This window comes from Schistocerca piceifrons, chromosome 7 (genome assembly GCF_021461385.2).
Source record: "Schistocerca piceifrons isolate TAMUIC-IGC-003096 chromosome 7, iqSchPice1.1, whole genome shotgun sequence".
NCBI lineage: Eukaryota > Metazoa > Arthropoda > Insecta > Orthoptera > Acrididae > Schistocerca > Schistocerca piceifrons.
The window spans coordinates 84776751-84804704 of record NC_060144.1 but is presented as its reverse complement, the minus strand read 5'-3'; the positions used below and the strand labels follow the sequence as shown (position 1 = coordinate 84804704).

The 27954-nt window shown below is 40.2% G+C and overlaps 1 protein-coding gene across 1 annotated transcript in view; it reads right to left on the bottom strand.

Annotated features, from left to right (window-relative positions):
• LOC124805452 overlaps nucleotides 1-27954 on the bottom strand; it is a gene marked incomplete at its 5' end in the record, with an annotated part of 688368 nt that overhangs the window by 48287 nt on the left and 612127 nt on the right. Inside the window, 5 exons of the mRNA XM_047266014.1 lie at nucleotides 3465-3683; nucleotides 15366-15632; nucleotides 18064-18266; nucleotides 21794-21988; nucleotides 23596-23772. Of these exons, the coding sequence (XP_047121970.1) occupies nucleotides 3465-3683; nucleotides 15366-15632; nucleotides 18064-18266; nucleotides 21794-21988; nucleotides 23596-23772 (1061 nt within the window). The remainder of the gene's footprint in view (nucleotides 1-3464; nucleotides 3684-15365; nucleotides 15633-18063; nucleotides 18267-21793; nucleotides 21989-23595; nucleotides 23773-27954) is intronic.

Here is a 27954-nt window from a genome sequence, read left to right as displayed (position 1 = left end):
TGATTGGTGTTCTGGAGGTGCTGTCTCGTGTATCATTATGGAACATAACAGTGCAATTTCCCCTTGTATTTAGTGTCTCAGACCTGTTACTGGGTTGTATCTCTTCTAATCACCTCTTTCTATGGTTAGAGAGCTGTCTGTTTAAATTGAGGAACTAGACACTACGTTCTGAATTTTTTAGGAATAAAAGAGACTACTCACCAATAGACAGAAGTGCTGTATCATCGATAGGTATACAAATAGGAGATACGGAGCTTTGGTAGCTTTTGGAATGTACTTCCTTTTTCAAGCTTGTAGGGAAAACATGCACATACACACACACACACACACACACACACATATATATATATATATATATATATATATAATGGAAGGAAACATTCCACGTGGGAAAAATTATATATAAATACAAAGATGAGGTGACTTACCGAACAAAAACGCTGGCAGGTCTTTAAATATGTCTGCTTGTGTCTGTATGTGTGGATGGATATGTGCGTGTGTGCGAGTGTATACCTGTCCTTTTTTCCCCCTAAGGTAAGTCTTTCCGCTCCCGGGATTGGAATGACTCCTTACCCTCTCCTTTAAAACCCACTTCCTTTCGTCTTCCCCTCTCCTTCCCTCTTTCCTGATGAGGCAACAATTTGTTGCGAAAGCTTGAATTTTGTGTGTATGTTTGTGTTTGTTTGTGTGTCTATCGACCTGCCAGCGTTTTTGTTCGGTAAGTCACCTCATCTTTGTATTTATATATATATATATATATATGCACGCACCTGTCTCCCTACACTGTGCTCAGTCGACTGCTACCTCTTCCCTGGCCCACTGTGAGTATACTGGGGTGATGTGGGGTAGGGGGTGGGGGGACAGCAAGTTACCTTAGGTTTAGGCCAGGAAGATTATGGGAACAAAGAATATGCTGTAAGGATAGCTCCCATCTGCATAGCTCTGAAAATCTGGTGGTGGTGGGGAGGATCCAGATGGCATGGGTGTGACAAAGCCCAGAAGTCCAACATAACCTTCAATCCCTGCTGAAATCCTTAGGCCCTTCCCAGAACCACCTTCTATATGCTCCAAAAATCCACAAACCTAACAATCCTGGGTGCCACATTGTGGCTGGTTACAGTGCCCCGACTGAAAGAATCTCAGCCCTTGTTGATTAATATCTCCAACCAACTGTCAAAAATCCAGCCTCCCACATTAAAGATACCACCTCTTCCTGCACTGGCTCTCCACCATCCCTACATCCGTACCTTCTGGATCCCTACTCATCACTGTTGATGCAACCTTCCTATACACCAACATCCCTCATGCCTATGGCCTGCCACATTTGTACACTACCTCTCCCAATGCCCGGCAGATTCCAGACATGCTGCTTCATTCCTTGTACACCTTACCAACTACATCCTAATCCATAACTACCGCACATTTGAAATGAAGGTATACAAAAAGTTTGTGGCACAGCCATGGGCATTTGCATGGCACTCTCCTATGCCAACCTCTGCATGGATGACTAGAGGAAACATTCCTAGCTTCCCGAAACCCCAAACCCTTGTTCTGCTTCAGGCTTATTGATGACATCTTTATGAGATCTGGACCCAAGGTCAGGACAACTTACCCTCATTCCTCCACAGTCTCAACACCTTTTCTCCCACCCAGTTCACCCGATTCTGCTCTACCCATTGTGCTACCTTCCAAGACGTCGATCTCTTCCTCTCAGATGGCTCTATCCTTACCTTGGTTCACATAAAACCCACCAATCACCAACAGTACCTTCCTGTTGACAGCTACCACACCTTCCCACCAAAAAATCCCTCCCATGCATCTGCAGTAATAAGAACTCTTTCACCGAGTATGCTGAAGGCCTCACAAAGGCCTTCACAGACAGGCAATATCCTCCAGACCTAATTCACAAACAGATCTCCTATGCCATATCATCAAACGCACCTGATCCTCACAGACATCCCAAGAACTAACCACAAAGAAGTGGTCCCCTAGTCACTCCGGCCTGGAATGATTGAACCGCATCCTTCAGGGCTTTGATTATCCATCATTATGCCCTGAAATGAGGGACATCCTACCCAAGATACTTCCAATCCTTTGCAGAGTGGTGGCCTGCCACCCACCCACCCTCTACAACATCCTAGTCCATCCTTCTGCCACTCCCACCCCAAACCTCATGCCTGTTTAAGACACAGATGCAAGACCTGTCCAATCCACCCCTATTACAGTCCCATCACAGGCTTATCCTACATCAACAGAGGACAGGCCACCTGTGAAAGTAGCCATGTTATATACCAGCTCTGCTCAACCACTGCATAGCATTTTACATTGGTATAACAACCGACCAGCAGTAAACTAGAATGAATGGTCACTACCAAAAACAAGGTGTACCACCCAGTGGCACAACAGGCGGCAGAACACAACAAGTGAGTTTTCACTGGCTGCTTCACAACCTGTGCCATCTCGATCCTACCCACCACCACCAGGTTTTCTGAGCTGTGTAAATGGGGGCTATCCTTACAGCACATCCTTCGCTCCCCTAACCTTTCTGGCCTAAACCTAAGGTAATTTGCTGTCCCCCTCCACCACCTCACCCCGACTCACAGTCGGCCAAGAAAGAGCTGGCAGTTGCCTGAGCACAATGTACAGAGACAGGCACATGTTTGTGTGTGTGTGTTTTTTCCCTACAAGCTTGAAAAATGAAGTGCATTCTGAAAGCTATCAAAGCTCTATACCTCCTTCTTGAGTAGCCTATCGACAAAGCACCACTTCCGCCTTTTGGTGAGTCATCTCCTTTATTCTTAAATAATTCATAATTCTCAAGCAGAACTTATAACTTATGAATTTGCTATTCTTTCCATAAATTTAAAAAGGTAACCAAAAATTTTTTTGTGGATATAGCCAAAAAATAAGCATCCACTAATCTACATATCTGGCTGCTCTCTCAACTTATGGGGGAGAACAGTCAGAACTGAAAATAGAAGTTAGCATTCACTCTGTTCTGCATGTCAATACTTGATTCTCAATATCTTATCTTTTACTATATGTGCTTTTGCTGTCTATTACTTTTATTAAAAACCTGCGTTTCAAATTTTTGTTTTATACACTTATTTTGAATGTTCTATGATTGACTTTATTTACATATTCAAATGCAAAATCTTGAGTTAGATAGTCTCAATATTCAGTGTCTCTCTTAGTATTGCACAGAACAATATTAAAAAACTGTAATAAGAAAGTTCTAAAGCTAAACAAAACTGGGAAAGCCATTTATTGAAGTGACTTATAATGTCAATATCGGCTTTTTAAAATAGAATAAAAAGGACCAGTGGATTTTTATGTGAACAGCATTCTTTTAAAAAAATGCTAACTCAGCTTAAAAAGTAATGGTAACATTTATATACTAATGCTAAAGCAGGTGCGCAGATAGCAGGGAAACTGGAAGAAATGTGAGCATGCACTCTTTTTACCATTCTTGATGCAGACACTTCCATATCAAGCAGTGGCTTGCTGCTGGAGACTGTGTGGTGACGCCTCTTCTCTTTGGGAACAGCCCTCTTGCGTGGTGACTGGGACACTTCCTGCACGATGGCACGTGCAGCTTGGCTCTTGAACACCGGTGACAGCTGCGAAGGGCTTGGGCTTGGACTAGGGCTGCTGCTCACACTGGTGTACTCGCCATCCTTGAACTATAGGCAGGTGCCATGCAGGTCGAGGGACAGCGTGCTAGGTAAGCTCGAGGTGAAAGCATACACACAATTTGAAGCAGAGTTTTGAAAACAGAAAAATATTTACCTGCTTGAGTTTCACATGCACTGTGAAATTGTTTTGTTGTTTCAAATTACAAAAAATCTGAACAGATGAACAATAACAATACTAATTAGGATAGACTGCTACTTAACACATAGAGGAGGGATTGGGTGGCATATTTAAAAGTGGACTGTTGGACATTATTCAGCTTTCAGAAAAAGCCCTCTATCAAATGAAGAAATGCACATTCATAAATGCACAACTCACACACACACACACACACACACACACACACACACACACACACACACATATGACCACTGTCATCTCAGGGTGCTTGCTGTAGAACTACTTCAGTGAGTAGCAGTCTTGGCTGGAGTGGGCAGTGGGGATACAGTGAAAGAGGCATGGGGGCAAGGAATGGAAAGAATAGCAGGGTAAAAGCATAGAAGGGTAGGGGTGGGGGAAGGTGCTGCGAGGGTGCCTGTGTTAGTGTACAGAGATGTAGTGGGGTCAGTATGGGGTGCTGATACCTGCAGCATCAGGAGAGCTGTGCTGGAAGAGGGAATTGGGGAGGGGGGAGGAGAGGAGAGGGGCAGAGAGAGGACCATGCAGGTGAGCTGGGTGAACAGGAGGCATGTGTGAGGCTGGAGTGGGAGCAGAGAATGGGATGAGGCAGTTGGGTCTGGCTGCCACTCATCACCACCTCTATGTGGTGAGTATCAGTCTATCCTAATGCGCATTGTCTTGTTTATTCCTTTGCTCATGGTGTAGTTTTCTTGACATAGCAATAAAGATGCCATGTTGTCAGAAATACTTGTGAAATTTTCAGGAAGCCATTCATAATAATGCAACATCTATTGCAGTCTTATCAAAATACACATTTAACAGAAATATAAAAAAATTGGGAGTGCTAATCGTAATTCTATTCAATGCAAAAATTTGAGGAAAACAATGAAAGAGGATAAATACAGGAATTGGTTCCTCAACATGCAAATGATCTGTGTGTCAAATGTTAAAATAAGTCTATGCACTATGGCTGAAGTAAGTAACTTCAAAATTAAAGGGGAAAGCTTAAGGATTGTTACCAGATATGATGGAGATCACAATTAAGCATTCTGCTTCCATTCAGACCCCAGTGGTCTCTACTGATGTTTGTGCTCTATAATTAGTCTGCTTCTGCCCATCTCTCACTATACACATTAGTCAATGGCATTGACAGATGACTGAAATCATTAAATCTGAGCAAAATTCCTAGGGCCAATGTAATCCCTATTGGATATGGCACAGCATTTGTGTCTGAATTACCCCTCTTTTCGCCGTAATATACTGTAGATCAGTTGAACACAAAACTGTCCTTAGTGGGTTCTAAGAAAGCACAGGTCAAACCTGTCTACAAGAAAAGTAGCATAAGTGATCTACAAAACTACCATCCATGTATTTGACAGCCATTTGTTGTAGAATCCTATAACATATTCTGAGCTCAAACACAATGAGGTAACTCAAACAATAACCAGCACATATTACAAAAAATTCTGCCATATGACACCCACTTGCACTTTTCTCATATTACATTCCAAAAGACATGGATCAAGGAGATTAGGGCCCCAGCACTTAGGTGATACACACCTCGAGATAGGCAAGTTATGTGTTTGTCTTTTCCCATGTTTTTCTTGTAGTATATTTTTAAAATTTTGCATGTGTTTCTATCTTTAAGAAGTTTAATCCTGCATTTTGTAAGTGTAAATTCATTCACTCTGTAGCATAGTAGTTGCTCATTTGTTTTGTTTTGAAGATAAGTGCCTGTTCATTTAGTAAGCTTGTCAGTCAGGCCCCACCTCTTGGCTGATACACATCTCCAGAACGGCTAGATACATGTTTATCTTTTCCTTTGTCTTCTTCACAGTATATTTTACAAAATCAGTAGTGCAATTTTCATTTCTTCTGAACAACTGGCTACATATATCATTAAGGCATCAGTGCCCATTGGTGCCTGATCAGGAGGTTAGCATACTGCATATCTGGGTTTATGTCTGCTTTTATAGTTTACTTCTTCATTTAGTCTTGCTAGGCTGCTGGGTAGGATGCATGCATGCTGTGTGCAGATGTAGAAGAAGCTGGCCACAGTCTGGGGTAGCTGACTGCAGTTTTGGCTATGGTCAGTCACCTTCAGGCTGCTGCCTCAGGGTGTAATGGTGGCACTGTGCTGTTGCTCACAGTGGGGTTTCAGTTGGCTGAGACTGCAATCATGTGTGTGATTGGCATTTGTGTGTGTGTGTGTGTGTGTGTGTGTGTGTGTGTGTGTGTGTGTGTGTGTGTACATTGTTGACTAAGGACCTTCTCCCTCATTTGCTTCACCTGGTCCTACTCAACGCAACAAGCCACCTTCCTGGATGTTGATCTCCACCTCAAAGATGGCTAAATCAGTACCTCTGTCCATATCAAACCTACGAACCACCACCAATACCTCCACTTCGACAGCTGCCACCCATTCCATACCAGGGAGTCCCTCTCATTCAGCCTAGCCACCCATGGTCATCGCATCTGCAGTGATGAGCAGTACCTTTCAAAATATAACGAGGGTCTCACTGAAGCCTTCACTGGCCGTAATTATTCTCCCAACCTTGTACAAAAACAAATCTCTCGTGCCTTATCTAACCTGTCTCCCACCACCTCCCAAAGTTCCACCGTCCAGCCACAGAGGAGTATTCCCCCTTGTAATTCAGCAACACCCAGGACTGGAGCAGCTGAATTACATTTTCCGCCAGGGTTTCGATTACCTCTCGTCGTGCCCTGAAATGAGAAATGTCCTGCCCACTAGCCTTCCCACCCCTCCCACAGTGGTATTCTGCCATCCATCATCCATCATTACACAACCCCTGCTCCCAATCCCTTACCTCATGGCTCATACACCTGTAATAGACCTAGATGCAAGATCTGTCCCATAAATCCTCCCCCCCCCCCCTCCCCACCCCCCCAGTCCGGTCACTAATATTGCCTATCTCATCAAAAGCAGGGCTACCTGTGAAACCAGTCATGTGATCTACAAGCTAAGCAGCAACCACTGTGCCGCATTCTATCTAGGCATGATAACCAACAAGCTGTCTGTCCACATAAATGGCCACCGACAAACTGTGGCCAAGAAACAAGTAGACCACCCTGTTGCTGAACATGCTGCCAAACATGATATCCTTCATTTCAATGACTGCTTCACAGCCTGTGCCATAGTGATCCTTCCCACTAACACAAGCTTTTCTGAATTGCACAGGTGGGAACTTTCCCTGCAGTGCATCCTATGTTCCTGTAACCCTCCTGGCCTCAACCTTCATTAGTCACTGTCCTCACCCATCCAGCCCCTTCCCTGTTCCCAATCCAGCACTATACAGCAGTCATTTCACCATCACACCCAGTCTTTTATATTTCTCTCCTTTTCTGCTACTTCCTCCCGTCACCTCCCCCCCCCCCCCCCCCAATCCTTCCCCACCTCTTGCCTTCCCTCCGTCTAACCTGCAGCACTTCACTGTCTGACACCCCCACCATACTATCCTTCCCCCCTCCCCACTCCAGCCTCCTCCTTACCCCCACCCAGTCACCACTCCCATCATGCACTGGTGCTGCTGCTCACAATGTGGTTTCAGCTGTCTGGGACTGCAGTCGTGTGTGTCAGTGGTGTTTGCGTGAATGAGAGGGAGTGTGTGTGTGTGTGTGTGTGTGGTCTATTGTTGACTAAGACCTTAATAGCTGAGAGCTTTAATTGTGAGAGTCTTTTTGTTGTGCCTATCTGCAACTCAGCATCTCCGCTATATGGTGAGTAGCAACTTTCCTTTTCATAATATTGTTATATTTCATCCTGGATTTTCCATTGTTTGTTATGAGATCATAAATCAGTCAAGTAGGCTGGGAGAATGTTTCTTCTATAAAGTACTCATAAGCAGTTGTTAACATCTCATTAGGACAGTGAATTGTCATCATTTAGTTCCAGTAAGATGGACATAGACAGATTATAGGCAAAATATAAGCAGAAACTGTAAATTGTGGTCAGGAGAATTATGTGCCTTGTAAGTGGATTAAGGACAGAAAAGGTCCACCATGATTTAACAATGAAATTTGTAAACTAATGAGGAAGCAGAGGTTGTTAAACTCTTGTTTCAAAAAAGAATTCACAAATGATGACAAGCAAAGATTGGTAAAGATTTGTGCATCTTTGAAAAGATCAATTACCACCATTATATCTTAGCAGAAGGTCTGGCAGAGAACCAGACATAGTTCTGGTCCCATGTAAAATCGCTAAGTGGTTCTAAGGCTTCCATCCAGTCACTCACTGACCAGTCTGGTGTGACAGTTGAAGATAGCAAAACAAAAGCTGAAGTTTTAAATTTTGCATTTAAAAAACCATTCACACAGGATAAACATACAAAGATACCATCATTTGACCACTGAACTGAAACCCAAATTGAAGCTATAGTAATAATAAACTTGTGTGAGGCCTTGTGTTGTTATGGAGAAGGAGAAGTTTGTTTGCATTTTTGTGGTGATGAACATGCTGAAGTTCTTTCTTCGGTTTCCTGAGGGAAGCAAAATACACTTCAAAGTTGACAGTTGCACTATGAGGGAGGATATGAAACAGAATAACACTTTCAGAGCCCCAGAAGACTGTCACCATCGTCTTTTCTGGCTAAAGGTGTGGCTTTGAAGTTTTTCTTCAGAGAAGAGGTAGTGTGGCACCACTCCACGAATTGCCGTTATATTTCTGGTTGAAAGTGATGAACCAATGTTTCATCATCTGTGATAATTTTTGACAAAAATTTGTCACATTCAGCTTCGTAACATGCAAGCAATTCCACACAGATTTTTTTAATTTTTATTTTTATTTATTTATTTATTGTTCCATGGGACCAAATTAAGGAGAAGTCTCCATGGTCATGGAACGAGTCAATACATGAAATTATAACACGATATTAGAAACAGATTAAATGAAATATAAAAAAACGTATTCAGGTGACAAGTAAGTTCAAATAAAGAAAATCAACAATGTAACACTGGAATTTGCTTAATTTTTTAGCTCTTCCAGGAGCTCCTCGACAGAATAGAAGGAGTGAGCCATGAGGAAACTCTTCAGTTTAGACTTAAAAGAGTTTGGGCTACTGCTAAGATTTTTGAGTTCTTGTGGTAGCTTATTGAAAATGGATGCAGCAGAATACTGCACTCCTTTCTGCACAAGAGTCAAGGAAGTGCACTCCTCACGCAGATTAGATTTCTGCCTAGTATTAACTGAGTGAAAGCTGCTAACTCTTGGGAATAGGCTAATAGTGCTAACAACAAATGACATTAAAGAAAATATATACTGTGAGGGCAATGTCAGAATTCCCAGACTATCGAATAGGGGTCGACAAGAGGTTCTCGAACTTACACCACATATAGCTCGAACAGCCCGTTTTTGAGCCAAAAATACCCTTTTCGAATCAGAAGAATTACCCCAAAAAATAATACCATATGACATAAGCGTATGTAAATATGTGAAGTAGACTACTTTTCATGTTTAAATGTCACTTATTTCAGATACTGTTCTAATGGTAAATAAAGCAGCATTTAGTTTCTGAACAAGATCCTGGACATGGGCTTTCCACAACAGCTTACTATCTATCCGAATGCCTGGGAACTTGAACTGATCCGTTTCGCTTATAATATGCTCATCCTGTCTGATCAAAATATCGGTTCTTGTTGAATTGTGAGTTAGAAACTGTAAAAACTGAGTCTTACTGTGATTTAACATCAAATTATTTTCCACAAGCCACGAACTTATTTCAGGAACTACATTATTTGATACTGTTTCAATATTACACACAAGATCCTTCACTACCAAGCTAGTGTCATCAGCAAACAGAAATATTTTTGAATCATTTGTAATATTAGGAGGCATATCATTTATATAAATAAGAAACAGCAGTGGCCCCAGCACCGACCCTTGGGGAACGCCCCACTTAACAGTGCCCCATTGGGACTGAACATCACTACCACTCTCAATATTGCGGAGAATTACCTTATGCTTTCTGTTCTTAAAGTAAGAGGCGAACCAATTGTAAGCTACTCCCCTTACTCCATAATGGTCCAACTTCTGCAGTAATATTTTGTGGTCAACACAGTCAAAAGCCTTCGTTAAATCAAAGAAAACACCTAGCATTCGCAACGTTTTATTTAATCCATCCAAAACCTCACAGAGAAAAGAAAATACAGCATTTTCAGTTGTTAAACCATTTCTAAAACCAAACTGAACATTTGACAGCAAATTATGTGAATTTAAATGCTGCAGTAACCTTGTATATACAACCTCCTCGATAACTTTAGCAAAAACCGATGGCATAGAAATAGGTCTATAATTGTCAATATTATCCCTGTCTCTCTTTTTATAAAGTGGCTTCACTACCGAGTACTTTAATCGGTCAGGAAACCGACCACTCCTAAAGGAAAAGTTACAGATATGGCTCAGTACTGGGCTAACATACATAGAACAATACTTCAGTATTCTGCTAGATACCCCATCATATCCATGAGAGTTCTTGGTCTTTAGTGATTTAATTACTAACTCAATCTCCCTCTTGTCAGTATCATGGAGGAGCATTTCAGGTAACAGTCTCGGAACACTTTTTTCTAAGAGTGCTATATGATTCCTTGTTGGGACTAGGTTTCTATTTAGTCCACCTGCTATATTCAGAAAGTGATTATTAAATACTGTACATATATGCGACTTATCAGTAACACGGACATTCCCACTACGCACTGATTCTATATCCTCGACCTGTCTCTGCAGACCAGCCACTTCCTTTACGACTGACCATATGGTTTTAATTTTATCCTGAGACTTGGCTATTATATCTGCATACCACATACTTTTTGCCTTCCTAATAACATTTTTAAACACCTTACAATACTGTTTGTAATAATGGGCTGCTGCATTTAGATTCTGACTGTTTCTAACGTTTTGATATAATTGCCACTTTGTTCTACAAGATATTCTTATCCCTCTAGTCAGCCACCCAGGCTGCCTGTTTGTGTTAGTACCCTGTTTTGAACGTTCTAATGGAAAGCAACTTTCAAAGAGCACGAGAAAAGTCTTGAGGAAAGCATTATATTTATCGTCTACTGTATCAGCGCTATAAACATCTTGCCACTCTTGTTCCTTGATAAGGTTTACAAAGGTCTCTACAGCAACTGGATCAGCTTTCCTAAACAGCTGATGACTATATTTAACACGTGTTCCAGTACAAAAATCTTTGAGAGTTAAAATTTGTGCATCATGATCTGAAAGGCCATTCACCTTTTTGCTAACAGAATGCCCTTCTAGTAATGACGAATGAACAAAAATGTTGTCTACGGTTGTTCTACTGTTCCCTTGCACTCTCGTTGGAAGGAATACGGTTTGCATAAGGTTATATGAATTAAGGAGGTCTACCAGCATCCTCTTCCTTACACAATCACTTATACAACTAATATTGAAATCACCACATATAACTAACTTTTTGTATTTCCTACAAAGTGAACCAAGAACCTCCTCTAGCTTTAGCAAAAATGTCGTGAAATCGGAATCTGGGGATCTATAAATAACAACAGTTAGAAGTTTAGCTCCATTAAATTTAACCACACCTGCACAACATTCAAACACCTTTTCAGTGCAGTACTTTGAAACATCAATTGACTCAAATGGGATGCTGTTTTTCACATACACGGCTACTCCCCCACACCGCAAAGAGCTCCTCGAAAAGCTGCCAGCCAACCTGTATCCTGGTAAAGGAAGCCTCTGAATTATCTCCTTATTTAAGAAGTGTTCAGATATACCAATAATTTCAGAGTCAACATCTATAAGCAATTCACTAACTTTATGTCTAATACCTTGTACATTTTGATGAAATATACTAATTTCCTCATTACTTGGATACCTAAGCTTTGTCAAAAGTGGTTCCTTTGTTAGAGAGACTTCCCTTAAGCAGGAATACCTATCAGCTGACTTCAATCTAAAAAAGGTGCAGCTCTAACACCTACTACTGCAGGAATTTTACCACGAGTGATCCCACCAACCCCACCTATGCTGTCACCTATAAGCTTTGGTAACCTTCCTTTCCCATACTTGTTGAGGTGCAGGCCATGTCTAGTGAAACCTGTCCTTTCTTGATCTTTATGGTCTTCTGTCAGGCAGTGAGGAACCCAGTGGCCACATACCTTCATATACCCCAACAAGTGGAAGAGTGTGTCAGCACTACCAACAGAGACATCCAATTGAGCTGTGAGGTGTTTGACTGTGATTCATTGATCACATCGAATGAGCATGCCTGCATAGTCCAACAGTGCAGTAGTCAGAGATGTGTGCAGCCGGCCAGCATGCAGGAGACTGGATAGGTTTGCACAAACTCACTCCAGTGATGACAGACTCCTTGCCCAGTGACTCACTGTGCTTGTGTTCACTGCCAGTCTCCATTAACGTTCTGCAACACCCTATGAATGTCTGCGATGCTCTGGTTTTCTGCCAAAAGAAACTCAGAAGTAGATAAGGAAGAAAAGTCCAATGAAGTTTTGTGAGCTCTGTAATGGATCTGGGAGATCTGTTTTTTTTTTTTACCGGATTTGTCGATACCAAATTGTAAATGTTTTCTTATATTTTTTGTCAGAATTTTTTAATTATAATTTGCCTTATTATATGTTAATTTACTTATATTTTTGTGAGTGAAAGCATATTGATTACTATTAGTAAATGTGTCGAAGAATAGCAAAGAGACTGATTACAAGCGGAAGCTTGTGTGTTGTGTAAAATGTCTTTGACGCTGGAGTCGTCTTTGACTATAGTCAGTCAGCAGTTAACTCCTGGTGTGTGTTGACGGTAAGAGAATGTGCAGGTCGCCATCATAAATAATTTTGAATTATGTTACTATTTTTTTATACAAACTATAAGAAGAAACTATATTCGAAGAAATGGTACTTGAAGCACCAAAAATGAGGCAAACACATTGAACCAGGTCATTTCTGCAGCCGACAAAGACGCATTGTGGAATCATACTCCCAATAGACAACTGAAGCCAAGACCAATTCCGCCTCGTAAACATCTAATGGAAAAGGTACTGTCACGAAATATGCCAAATTTAAGTAAATAAAAAAAAGTGAGCATATTTCAACTTTGTGTATCAGCCGGGATAGCATATTTCAGCTCCTCTCAGGGAATGCGAGTCCAGTGTGCTAACCACTACATTGTCTCACTTGGTACAAGTGGAACAGGAAGAAACCTTAATATGTGATTAAATGGAAATCACATACTTCGTGCTTGGAACATACCTCGGTTACAGATGCCATTATGAAGGCCGTGGGCTGCCATCAACTGGAAATTCATGAAACTACAGGGGCTGAAATGGGAATACTCCACGATATCCCACAAGAAAGTCTGCATTTTTCAACTGGACATTGCTGAGAAAAAATATGTGCTGCATTACTCACTGAACACCCCTCGCATCTGGTGAAAGCGTACTTACGAAATTTCGAGAACCAGTATTAAGTGAAAAATCTGTGGAAGTGCTAAACCCCCCATGTATACTCCCCGAGGATCTAGAAGACAAGATTAGACAATTATAGCGTATGCAAAGGCAGGTCAGCAATCATTCTTCCAACACTTCAAATAAAAATGGAACAAAAAGGAAGGAAGATTAATGTTTAACACCCCGTCAGTAATCAGGTCATTAGAGAAGTAGCACAAGCTCAGATTGGGACAGGATGAGGAAGGAAAGCAGTCATGCCCTTTCAATGGAACCATCTTGGTATTTTCCTGGAGCAATTTACGGAAATCAGGGAAAACCTAAATCAGGGTGGGTGGACACGGTTTTAACTGATGTCCTCCGTGATGCAAGTCCAGTGTGCTAACCACTGCACTGCCTCACTTGATACTGTGCAACAGGAAGAAATATTAATATGTGATTCAACAGAAATCATATATTTCACAGTGGTTTGCTGAGGATAGATGTAGATGTCATAAATCCTTATGCCGTTCTCCCACTTTTCTTCCATTCTATGCCATCCTATCATCCACTTTCTTCATTATGTGCCATCCACAAGATGCTGAGACCCTAAAACACTGAGATCTAATGTTCTTTTTTCAAATGTTTACTAGTAGTTCTTTAGATTCACCCCAATTTCATCATGACTGATAACTATCAAATGGTGGTTTTTTTATGTGTGGAATCTGAATTCAAAGACTGTAAATGATAAGCTAATTTACTGAAATGCTTCTCATTATTAATACTGACAACATTTAAATAGACACCATGAAAAAATCTAACTGAAACTCAGGAGACATGGTACACAAGATATGAACTCTTGAGGATAGAGTAAAATAGAGCAGTCAAAAGTCTAACACGAAATGTACAGGTTAATAAGTTATTATGCAAAGGGTGGAGGAATGAGAGAGAAAAATAAGATAAGAATGAGAAATGAAATTTAGACAAAATGAATGAAAATTTTGTTTCGATTGCCTGTAATGATTTTGTGAGACAAGAGAAATCTAAATCAAAAAGGTCTCCATTAATGAGTGTTCATTTGTGTGAAATGCTACATAAAATGGATTAAAAGAAAGGGGCCTTTTACTTTTTAATTTCTACCAGTTCTAAGTATCTGCTCAATCCCTAGAATTATAAATTTTACATGACATACAAGCATTAACAATTACATCCAAAGGGTTTAATTCTAGTAATATACACATTAGTAAACTAAAATTAAAGATAGCTTATTTTGATTATAGAGACTGACCATTTAACCTCCCCAGTCACAATTAGAAATCCAGCACTCTGCCATTATACTCTATAACTGATATAGAAAACTGATGTGGCTGTATCGTGGTGACCTAAGAAATTGTGTTGGAACACGTGTATAAATGTCATCACTACACTCATAAACAGATTACAGGGAAAGAGAAGGACATCAGATTTCAGTTCATGTATCATCATAATATACAAATTCACAGTACTAGGGGAAACATTTCCTGCCAGTAGTGTAGAAATAGGCTGGAGTATTTATTTTACACACTTTCAGAATACAAGAGCACAGTACCGTAAGAAGTTTCAAGGTGGACTGTCGCAAACAATACTCTTGTCGGGTAGCATTCAGTCTCTATCAAAAAGCCAGTTTACACTTGATTCTTAACTTTTTGACAATTAAGAAATTAGTGAATTAATGGAAGATTGTCTAATAGAAAGAGGAACTGAAATGACAGGTTTAAAGGAGGAAGCCATAGAAGGAAATCATAGCAAAAAGCTTGCCGACGACTTAAGTTCTTTCATTCAAAATAATTACACACAGGATTGTACAATATCATAATAGAAAAAATATCCAGGTAAAACTTATGTAGCAGAAAATATTGCTGCTGCTTCAAGCAAAAAAGTATTACCTGATTTTAATAGCTGAGAAATTAAATTGTTGAAAATTGAACAGCAGTTTTTACAATACTTACAGCTAATTAGGGTAGTATAATGTAAACTATCTAGGATAGAAAATTCACCAGACAGTAGTTGCAAGACAAAGATTTAGTAATGGATAAGAACATGCAGAAATGATCATGCTAAGATGCAACAAAATATAATGAGTAGACATACCCTGACACGCTGTTGTCTACTATTAGCACCAGTACCCATTCCATCTCCTCTAGGAGAAGCAGATCGTATAGGTGGTGGAGGGGGTGCACCTGTCAGTCTTTCTCTCTTGCCAAAACCTCGTGGCAGAGACAAAGATCTTTGAAACTGGAGATCTATCGCTGGGTCATCGTCTTCCTCATCATCATCTACTGAGGCCGACAGCAATGTCTCGCTGAATGGACGAGATGTTTCACCTATTTCTTCCTCCACTGGACCCAGCTGTTGTTTCTGCAATAGATAATGAACAAAATAATGCAAATATTAATATGAAGCCTTGAAAGCCAAAGTCATTTCCATCCCAACAATAATAATGTATCTCTAAACAGTGTTTCATAGTTTCAAAACTATCTGAGAAATGAAAATGAAACGATCATATGGCATTATTGGGCAGCAGGTCTCATCTGCAGTTGGTTGGCCAACTAGTGCCAGTCTTTTTATTTGACATCACTTCGGTGACCTGCACATCATACGAGAAATTATTCAGGGTACTGCATTTTTCCTCTTGACCAACAGAAAATATTGACTCAAAATATATTTTTCCTGACCAATAAGATGAAAATTTCAGTTTTATAAAGTTACTTGAGAAGCTGATTACATAATAGAATGTCAAAAAGAATCCAAACAATGGTATACGGCAAAAAAGACGAACGCCAAGTGGAAGGGTTCTGAGCAGTAGTAAGGTATAAAACAAGTAGTTTAGCTTTATAGCTCATCTTCTCAAGTGTTCTTTTTCAGTAAACATACAATCACATATAGTGTGTATGAGAGGATAGTTGTGTGTGTGTATGTGTGTGTGTGTGTGTGTGTGTGTGTGTGTGTGTGTGTGTTTGTGGGTGCACGTGTGTTTTGCATTACATTGGATGATTCATATACTGTATATTCCACAGATAGGAGTGATTGGAATTTGGAAAAAAATAAAGGATGTACATTCCATTCAACAGTACAACAGAATGATTTGGGGTTATGGGATAGTATAATACTTAAGTGTTTGTTTAAAAGACTGAAAAGTGGGATACCACCTGCCTCAGTCTATCTTCCTCAGCACCTTTAAAAATTTTCTAAAAATCTTGGCACGCTAACATGTTCAAACTCTTCGTAACATAAAACTCACTTCTCAATCCCAGTAACTATAACCTATTCACACACACAAGTCCAATGTTGTAACTTACTCAATACCATCCACTCCCAGTTTCCCACTCACACTCACTCATGCAACCCAGCTCCTTGTCATTATCTATTTGTCTCTCTTAATTGTCTCCTATCCTTCTAATACTGTCTGCTCTCATTCTCACTGCCTCCATCTGGCTCTCTCTTACTGCTGCTATCTCATTCATTCCTTTCCACTGCTGCAGTCTCTTCTCACTGTCATTCATTTTCATTGACTTTGTCTCTCATTATCACTGGCTTATACCCACTTCCACTTCCTTCTTCTCTTTATTCCTTTCCCACTAGCATTGTCTCCTCCACTCTCTGCCTAGCATTGTTCTGTCTCTGTCAACTGTGTTCACTGCTACTATGATCACAAGCCATATTTTATGGGAAAATTTTGTAAGGTACTGAGGAAGACAGAATGAGGCACCTGGTACCCCACTTTTCAGTCAGAGTATTTTAAACAGGAGTATAGTCACTTTTTTGTGCTCCAATAGAAGGATTTTTCTACTGTACCCCTTCTTTTCCCTGCTACAGAAGGGCATGTCACTCATATGAAAAGAATTTTATGGGTCAGTAAAATTTTGAAAGTTGAGTTACGCGTTAGTCTTAAGTACCACTACATTTTTTTCATGTATACGAAGAGTGGATCCTGGTTATGAGGGTTCTGATATAGAGCTGCATATAGGACAGCTGGAAAGATGAGCATGATAATCATTAGGAGGAATGTGAAGGCACACAAGCACATCCAGAAAATCACACATACACACCACTCACGTTATGTTAATTTTTAAATAAATCCACATGATGATAGAGGTGCAATCCTCCAAAATTACTGGTAACATTCCTTCATAAATTTCATTTGATGTTCATATCGGTTGTCATTAAACATGTCGTAACCTGAAATGTCTAAATTCACTGCTAATTTCATCTCGATTTCCTAATTGTGTGCACGTGTGCCCACACACACACACACACACACACACACACACACACACACACAGAGAGAGAGAGAGAGAGAGAGAGAGAGAGAGAGAGAGAGAGAGCGGGGTGGGAGAGGGAGAGAGAGAGTAACAGTAAGAAGTACTTTTAATAGATCTTCGACTCACAAAGATAATTTATCTAAGTGTAAGATACTCTTACAAGATTAATTGCACTATGATTTTAAGAAAATTAATGGCTTCTTTGTAACCCTTTGTCAATGTTGTCTCTTTTGAGCCCGTTCCTTCGCTTGCAACATTTCACACTATCTTTCATTTTGTCCTTCAGTCTCTTTTTTTCAAATGTTGTTTGGTTTGTTCTTGGTTTGAACTAAAGCTAGACATTCTGCCAATTGAGATATTTGACTCTAATTTAAATGTGTTGCTACGACAAAGTTACTGAGTTTCATGAAAAATGTGGCACTGGAGAAGTCGAACTTAGCTACTGAAACAGAGAATGTTGATAAAGGCCTATTGGTCAGCAGCTTAAACTGTGGCTGAGGTATTTTGGAAACAACATATTACACTACCTGAAATCCTTGTGCCTCAGATATGCTGTTGGCTGTTTCAGAGCCATCAGCTGCAGGAGCACGTTTACCAGTAGTAATTCCACCATTTGTCAAAGGAATACCAATATTACCACTTCTATCACGGTCCCTCTGTCGTCGTTCTGATTCACGTTTAACAATTCTTACAGTCTTTATTTCTTGTTGTTTTTCTTTTGGTATGATACCTACAAAGATAAAACAAAAAAATAGATACATCAAGTTCTTGTACACTTCTGTGAAGGACATTTATATGACAGGTCATTAAATGGCATTGGAGTACAAGAGTACAGTAATATTATTAAATACAAGGAGATGTATTAAAGAGGTTAAATGCATTCCTCCTGGCACCGTATTCCCAAATCTGGAATATTATGTTCACCTTTATTGCATTTACGACAACAGGTATTCAAAGTAAATAATTGGACAAATTCATTGTTGTATTATGAAAAGTGTTTCAAGAACAAATGTAACTTTTTGGTGGTAATACCATGGAACTTTCTATGTGATATCATAATTCCTTATTTTAAGCCAGTAATTTGGAATTGTTGAATGTCATTGTTCAAAAATCCTACTAGTTGCAAAAATCGAGTTCCAATATGCTACTGACAGTAAGTAAGTTATTCTAGGTTAATTCACATTTTGTTTTATGAACACAGTATTATTTGCAATGAGAACAATGAAATTACCTTTCTCATCTTTGTTTTTAACAGACTTGTTCCTTCCATCATAAGGAAATTGTCAGGGACCTTGGTAACAAATGAACATGGTCACTGTAAGGATTCTACTGTTCAGATAATATTAGATGCAGCTGATTTGAATATTATTTTAGCTTACAAAATTTTCATATGTTTATTAAAAACAATGTGATTTGCCGGGAGCAAAATAATTTTGTTTATGTATCCATTAACAACAATTCATAAAAGAATGCTGATTCTCAATAGGTGAAATTTTTAACCAAGCCACTGTATCTCCAAATCATCTGTCTATCCTGCAAATATCTTCATCCTACCATCGCATATTTCTTGCATGGTGCCTCATAACCTGTATCTGCTCAACTTCTTTTTTACATTCTCATTTCTGATGCCAGACTTACTTCTAGTTTTCTCCTCTTGTTTTGCACCACTAGGTAGGGGCATAGGTGTGTGTGTGTGTGTGTGTGTGTGTGTGTGTGTGTGTGTGTGTGTGTGTGTGGTTTTTACTCTAGCTCATCAAAGGATATCTCTAAAAGCTAGCAAGTTTTCTTTCTTCTGTGTGTGCCTATTGACAGCTCAATGCTGATTTTTGGTGAGTGGTCTCCTGTAATCCTTGAGTATTTACTTGTTTCAATGTTTTATTACTTTTCCCCCATTTATCTAATAAATACAAAGTTTCATTTCTTATAAATTCAATGTTTGATACTTAGTTTGGTGTATTTGTGATACCAGTGTTTGACATTTTTATTTCAGAAAGTGTTGTTGACTAAATTTAATGCTTTCCACTCTAACATTGAAAGGCACTCAAAATTGTAAACGTTGTTTCCCACTCTGATGTCAAACCTCATTCGACACAATTTTTTGCAGCTCTCACATGCTCAGTTCTCGAATCTGATAGTATTAGGCATCAGTGGTACTTAGTGCTGCCATATAGGGGAAACTGTGTTAACTTGGTGTCAAGCTGTTGCAGTTGCGTAATAGGAATTTTGGAATTATTGTGTTCAAGTTTGCACAAGTGCAATGGCAAATTCCTCACACTCAAATCTTTCTGAGAATGAGAATTTACAGCTTTTCGAGAAATCTTTAAGTGACAGTGTAGTGAGAGTGATTTTGATGATGAGATTGGTTCACTTCTAAATACTTTTAGTGCAGATAGCAATGAAAACCAGGAAAATATGCATGTTTCTAGTGATTCAGCAGAAGATTCAAGGCGAATGTGGAGTGAAAATAACTCTGACTTTACAGGTTTTCCTTTAGATGATTCAAAGTGTGGTTTTATCAGTTAAACTGGTAATGTTCCATCATTGCCAGCTGTTTTCTTTCAGTTTATTTTCACAGATGACCTATTTCAACAAACAGCAGCCGAAATGAACAGGTATGCTCAAGCAAAAATACGTAAAGAGGCACCACTTCCACAACATTCTGCATGGTGGGACTGGAAAAATGTTACCAAGGAAGAAATGAAATGCTTCCATAGTTTGCTACTGAATATGGCATTACAGAAGTGTAAGAACTTGCAAGACATTTTTTTTCAAGAGAATGGTCACAATCACCTGACTTATTTTCAGACTGTTTTACTCACAGACGATTTATGCAAATTTTCTGGGCACTTCATGTTTCTAATCCAGAGAGTGCCACTCGCATCAACAGTCAGGTTCAGTCAAATCTGAATAAAGTGGTTAATGTTTTGGATTACTTGTCTCACAAGTTTCTCAAAATTTATTGACCATGTAGGTATTCAGCTCCTGATGAATGTGCAGTATCATTCAAAATGTACAATCCTCAAAAATCAACAAAATGTGGACTTAGGAGTTTATGTGGTTTTGGATTCATTAAATGGTTATATTTGCAGTTCGATACTCTATTTTGGCACTGTAACAACAGAGTCCTTGAGCCATCCAGACTTGTATTTTTCCTGAGAGAATAGTTCTTCAATTGCTGGCTAATATCAGGAATGTTGCAGGGCAATCAGGGTATCATTTGTACATTGACTATCTTTATACAGGTGTTGCATTAGCTGATGAACTGTTGAAACAGGACATACGTCTCACAAGAACAATCCAAGCCAATCGCAAAAACCTTCCAACTGCAATCAAGAACTGAGTTCTTCGTCTGAAAAAGCCATGAAATAAAATGCCTCCGCAATAACAAAATGATGATTCTGGCATGACAAAATAGCTCAGTGTCACTTATAGAAAGGAGAAACAGAAAGAAAGGGGAAGAAAAACTGAAACCAAATGTGATTGTTGATTCTACTTTGAAGATGGGCAGAGTTGATCGATCTGACCATTTTATTTCAAGTTATGGTTTTCTAATGATAAGTCTGAAGTGATGGCGAAAAATGTACTTTTGGTCGTGTAAACAGCTATTTGCTATACAAAAACAACTTCTGCAAGAAAAACAACTTGAAAAAACTGTCTCACAAAGTATTCTGTATAAGTGTTATAAGAAACTTAGTTGGTGAAGGAAAAAATCCATGGCAGATACAAGGATGTCATTCAACTTCTGATGATGAGGAACGCTGGAATGGACAGTTGCAAATTATCAAGAAGCTTCCTGGGAATGAGCATAAGCAATATGCAGTGAGTTCAGACAGAAAGAAGAAAGGTGGCAGGCGTGAAACTGTGTATCACTGGGAAACATGTACACAAAACCCAGCTCTCCATCCTGACGAGCATTTCAAAAAATCTCATAGATTGAAAAGTTTTGTACTGTAATGTTTTGTAAATATATTTGAATAAAAGTGCACTTTTTGTTTTCATGTATGGCCTACCTGTTGGTCAGCGGCCTCATTGTTTCCACAAAGAGACTGTGCAATTCTCTGTGGCACACTTGCCGCCCAAACAGCAGCGATTTAAATAAGATTGCACGGAGCTGCCCTGTGTCTGCCATATGGAGTGCAAGAAGTTAACTTTTTAACTCTGAAACTTTTCCTTTACCTTAATTGGTCGTCTAGTGTGAGATCTTGATTAAAACTATGAAGATGTGGAAAAGGATTTTTTGTATTTTGGCATACATACCATAAAATCTTTTCATACGATCATCAGCCTCATTTATATCAACATGTGGACAATACTGTTCTCCTGGACCAAGTAAAGCCTCTTCTGATGGTGGAGGTGGTGGCGGAGGTGGAGGTGGGTACTCAGGTGGAATCTCTGGAGGGGCAGGGAGTGGTGGGGGAACCTCATTTTCCACTTCCATTCCACTACCAGCTTCTGTTAAAACAAAAAGAAACAAAATGCATGACAATGTTCCAATGACTTTATTTTCATAAACAAATACTGAAAAAGAAATAGTTGTAGCTAAATTTAATGGCATCAAATAAATATATTTTTTAGTTATTCATTGTGCCCAACTAACAAGCATGTTTGAATTTATTTAGCACTGTTTGGCTTCCTTCCTCCCAGAAACTCCTTTCCTGTTCACTGTGCTTCTTTTTACACGATTTTGTCCATCTTGAATTTTATTTGGTAGACTTCTCAGCAAATTTATATTCCTGAATTAAGACTATAATTTTATTTTGTCTTAAATAATTTCTTTATGAATGCAAATTTACACCCATGCTCTCGCACGCACATGCGCGTGTGCACACACACGCACGCACGCACGCACGCGCACACACACACACACACCCACACCCACCCACCCACCCACCCACCCACACACACACACACACACACACACACACACACTGTGTGTGTGGACTCAGATAATTTCATTACTTAATAATGTAAGGAGTTTATAAAGTTTATACTCATAGAAAAGTAACTCAGTTTGTGCAGGTTCAGTGAAGATGTGATGTGACAAATTCCATGACATAAACAAAGGCTTTGCATAGTAATTTTGCACAATGTTGTCACTAGATCATGAGTTAACTAATGCAGGAAGCGGCCCTATAATGCTTCCAAGGGACAGAGGAAGGATGAAGTTTCGAAAACCTCAAAATTGATGTTAATTCATCCTGAATCACATTTGCCACTAATAAACATTCTGCAAAGGATTGCAGCAGACACAGGGAGGTTTGCAGAAATCACTGAAATTATTCAGATAATTACACAACAAAACAAAATTTTACTGTCCTCTCTTGCAAATTCGACAAAAATGCACTCATAGAATCATTCATATGATTGCAGGAAATATCATTTTAAGATAAAAAGCCTTTCCAAATATGATGACAGTGTGTTTCCAATAACCTTTTTGTAAGTGTTATTGCTAATGATCTTTGTTGTATCAGTGAAAATAGAAAAGTGAAAGAATCTCAACTGCAAAAAAATTACCAAGCATAGAAACTGAAGAGAATATTCAAGACTTTCCCCTGGATCAAATAGTTGTCTTAGGCGGCAAGAGCACAAAGACATGAGGGGTAGGTTTACAGAAGTAGAAAAATACGTGAATGGGGGCAGCTTCCACAGATGCAAGCAGAATAAATGGCTAGTTGCCCACAGTTGACAAGGGCTGCCGGTAGGGAACTACAAGAGAGCCCACCAAAGTTAGGAAAACAATGAGGAAGCATGCAGATAACTGATAACAAAAGGCAAGAGTGGAATGCATTTTTCCTAATCACTTAAATCACAAATGTGTGATGATGGTTGGCAATCATAAATATGAAAAATAGATACGTTGAATCTCTATCTTCTACATCTGTAGTTTGTTCACTGCACTTTATGGCTCTTGAAAGTTCAGTTCGTAGCTAATCACATCACTTTAAAAGTCCCATATGGCCTTATATTCCCATTTTCTACTTCTTATCTGTGAGAAGTAAGAAAGAAGTAAAAAGGTGTCCTTCCCTAAATACAAAGTATCTTTCGACATTCCTGATTACCTCTGGACGTGTACAATGGTGAGCGTAGTGTTGAGGCTGGTGAGGTGGCTGTTGTTGTTTGGCTACTTGCTGGGCTCACTGCGGCTTCCACGCCAAGGTCTTGTGTCTCCAGTGTGTCGAGGTCTGTCACTAACCATGTGCTATGGTGCCGTTTTCTACTGGGGGTGGAGCTGCTTCCTATAAAGAACCAAAGAGAATCATCCATTTCAGCTTTATTGAAACATTATAGGAACATTTTACTTCAAACCAAGGCAAACTCTCCTCATGAGCTAATGAGCTATAGGACAGGACTAATAGTGTGTATGTGTTTTCGTGTGTGTGCGTGTGTGTGTGCACGCACGCACGTGCACGTGTGTGCTTGGGAAAGAGAAATTGACCATAGTTAAGTACAAGTCACAGCATTTTTTTTTTTTAAAATTAGGTTAAGACAATCATGTAGTGGCCAGTATGTTGAAATACCTTTCACTGGAAAAAATGCCATAATTATAAAACTGACTCATTTTACATCATAGTGAGAAGTCAAATTTAATATTATCCATTGAATATAACAAAAACTAAATTAAACTGATCAGGACCCTGAGTCAAAACACTCTACCCTCATTCCAACCCAGCACTGACATTCTCTCTTGCACCACCTTAAAATTGTCCTCAGCTCAGCCTGCTACCATCTTGGACACTGACCCTTACCCCTCCAACAGCTCAGCAAAATTCTCTGCCCTTATAAAGCCCACCAACCAGAAACAGAGCATCCATTTTGACAGCTGCTATCTCAAGTAAACAACTGGCCACCCACAACAATGTATCTGCAATGACGAGCAGTTCCTTGGCAAGTATGCTGAATGTTTTATTGGTGCCTTTGCAGGTAGGTAACAACCTCCAAACCTAGTCCACAAACAGAGAGCTCCTATCCCATTTCCACACATGCCTGTAAACCCCCAACCAGCCCCATGAATCAGCTGTATAGGAGAACCCTGTTCATTACCTAATTCAACAACATCCTTAGCAAGGTCTTCCAATACCCATCCGCATCCCCAGACAAAATATCCTACCCATAATCATTCCCACCTCTCTCAGAGTGGTATACTACCATCCATCCAACCTTACCTGACCTATTCCGCAAACACTTTGCCAGAAGCATGTGGGAGATCCACATACAAGACCTGCATTATGCATCCCCACTCCTCCCCCAGCACATACTACTGTAGTGCTGTCACAAACAAAAACCTTCTCTATCAGAGACAGGAGCCAGCTATGAAAGCAACAGGAGCTAGTTGTGAAAGCAGTAACACTGTAGACCAGCTGTGCTGTAACTTTAGTACAGCTTCTTAAATGTGCATGACCACCAAATGTCCACTCATATGAATGCCAATGTCAAAATGTGACCAAGAAAGAGTTGACCATCCGGTGATAGAGCACCCCATGTCTATGGCCATTCACCAACCACTTTCGTAACCCAACATATACCTACAATTGGCATGTTTTCAGACTCTAGTTGCCTGCCAGAATCAGCCCACATGACTAGTTGCCTGCCAGAATCAGCCCACATGGCAACAAGCCAGTGCCGGCCTGCACATGTTGCATGTGTATGTCAACTTTCTGGACAATGACCAAAACATTCTAGTTTGTTATCCCTGTTATCTCCTGAAGCCACCACATGAGATGCCAGTCTCACCACTAGCACAGCACTGTAATATCATATTTTATTATGGAAATAGCTGTGTCATATACTGTGCTGTGTCTAGAAGTCTAGGAGTATGCTCCTTGCATACAAAAATTGAACATTATCATTGCATTATCTCTCATTTCTATTCTTTCTGTTGTTAAATGTAATGTTAATGACTACAATTTTGTTCTTGCTCTGATAAAGATGAAGGGAACTTATAATTGTGAATATTATGTATTACAACTTGATAGTAAGAGTAAAAGTTGAATTCAAGGAAGAAGTAAATGAGTGCCCATCTCTAACAAATAATTATGTGAGACTCAAACATAAATATTACTCTTTGTAGTGATTCTAATTACTACAAAAAGGTTCAGGTACACTACGTCGACATGGAGTTGGAGGGGCGCTATGGAGATTGGTGAATAAATCTGCAAACAAACATGGTAACTTTCAATGGACTCAAGAGAACGCAACACAAAATCTTCCACAAATCTTTACCAACATATTACCACACGACAAAACATTCACAAGGTGAGTTTAGTTTCAATGGACATTTCAATAAACATTTGAAAATCAAGAAAACTTGCTAATCTTGTAAATAAAACCATAAAATACAATAAAAATAACAATATATCACACTTCATAAGACCATGCAACTGTAACCACATCACTTGCTGCTCATAGAAATCCTTCCATCTGCATGATTAAGACACTGCTCAACAATTTGCAGGCAGGATGTGTGTGGCATATACTCTGGGCTCTACAGTGGCCATGCCCAGAATCTCATCACTCGGACACACACTCACCACACAAGAGTTCACTCAGCATACACCCTGGGCTGTATGCTGGCCAAACCCAGTGGCCCATCCAATGGTGCACATGCTGAGCTAACAGTAGCTCTTCCATGTCAGTCCAGATACTCATGGATTAATGGACAGTTACAAGCAAAATGTTATCTTTTCTTGTAACTGACAACAGAACTGTGAAATGCCATTGTTTAGCAACTATCAGACAGTAAGCTAATTATGCTACCCTCAAAAGGTCTAATGTATTTTCAGTGTTATGCCATTCCTAGCAATGAGTACATTGTTGTTGTCTGCTTAGGAGCCATTCTATTCAACATGTACCTGTATACTGGTCACAACAAAATGGTGACAGGGGTAAAGTCTACACTCCTGTGACATCCACCCAGCTGCTGCCCTTCTCCAGTCATGCCCCATGTTGCCCTTCCTCTTTGAGTCTTAAATGATGCAGCCATTGCCAGCCATCCTCACTGGGGTGGGGCTGCCCAAGATGCATCAATGGGGCAGCAAGATTCTAGGTTTACAATGTTGCATTTTCTGTCATTAGCATTGAGGGTTTCAGACAATTTGGACAGATGTTTTACTGTCCCCCACCCCGGAGAGACAGTGCTTCTCGGTATTCTTTCTACATTCATGGTATTCTAACATCTGACACTTGTTACAGTATGTTTGTTGTACACTCCAATGTCCCACTCCGCATTCTAGTTTTGTTGCAAACTCCACAGCAGGCATGGGTAAACGTGCAAGGAGCCACACCACGTATTGTCTCTGCCTGCTCGGCTCTCCAGGACTCCTTTGAGCCAGTGGCACCACAAGAAGCCACAGGGTCAAGTGCCATCAGATGACCTCACCATGGAACAGGAGGTGTCCAGCCACGTTTGTGGAGCACCTCCAGTGTCAGTCACCTCTAGATGACACTGCCACAGTTCTCTGTATCTGGAATGGCTCCAGATCTTGACTTCTCTCCTGGGCTCTGCCAGACTCTCCACCTTTCTACAGGAACCTCTGTACCTCATCCCCTTCTCAAGTCTCAATTCTAAGCCTCTTCTCTTCATGCTCCTATGCATGCTCAGCCAACTTTGCACACAATGTATTCTTCTGGTGCTCTATCCTCTTCCTTCTAAGCTTGGCTACACACGCCAGGCGCCAGGTCACAGCCCCACACCTGAGGACACCCCAGCATCAGCCCAGGGATAACATCTCTCCCTTGTGAACAGCTGTTGGCACTGTGTTTCCCAGTATTGCGTTGCCAATGCTGTCTCCCACACTGGGATGGGGGAGGGGGGAGGGTAGGTTCTGTGGCAAGCACCGCACAACATTCCAGCACCATGATGCAAGACCATTACAATAACTTTGTCACCTTTACCCTATGGGGAAGGAGGATGTAGAATCTTCAGCTATCATTGAGATGGGTCCACCATTTGTCCCCAAGGAAGCTGCGCACCGGTTCATCAATCGGAGCACACGGTCACCACCCAGCATTCACTCAACGTACCCTCAGGGCTGTACACTGGCCACACCCAGTATCCCATCCAATTGAGTACATACTGAACCAATGGTAACCAGATCATGTTGACTTTGACACTGGCTTGGACAAATGGACTAACAGTTACTTGCCAGTGTTATCTCTCATATGTTTTCAGTGTTATGCTACTCTTAATAAAGAATACATTGTTCTTGTCTACTTGGGACCCTGTTTATTTAATATGCACCTGTACACCAGTCACAACAGAACACACTGCTAGACATGTTTGACCACAGTGGCTGCTTCATGTCATCTGATCTGCCCACCCATCAAGACTACAGTCTCCAAACTATGTACCTGGAGATTGTCATTACAACAAATTCTTCAATCCCACAATCTTCCTGGCTTCAGTCTCTGGTAACCTCTGA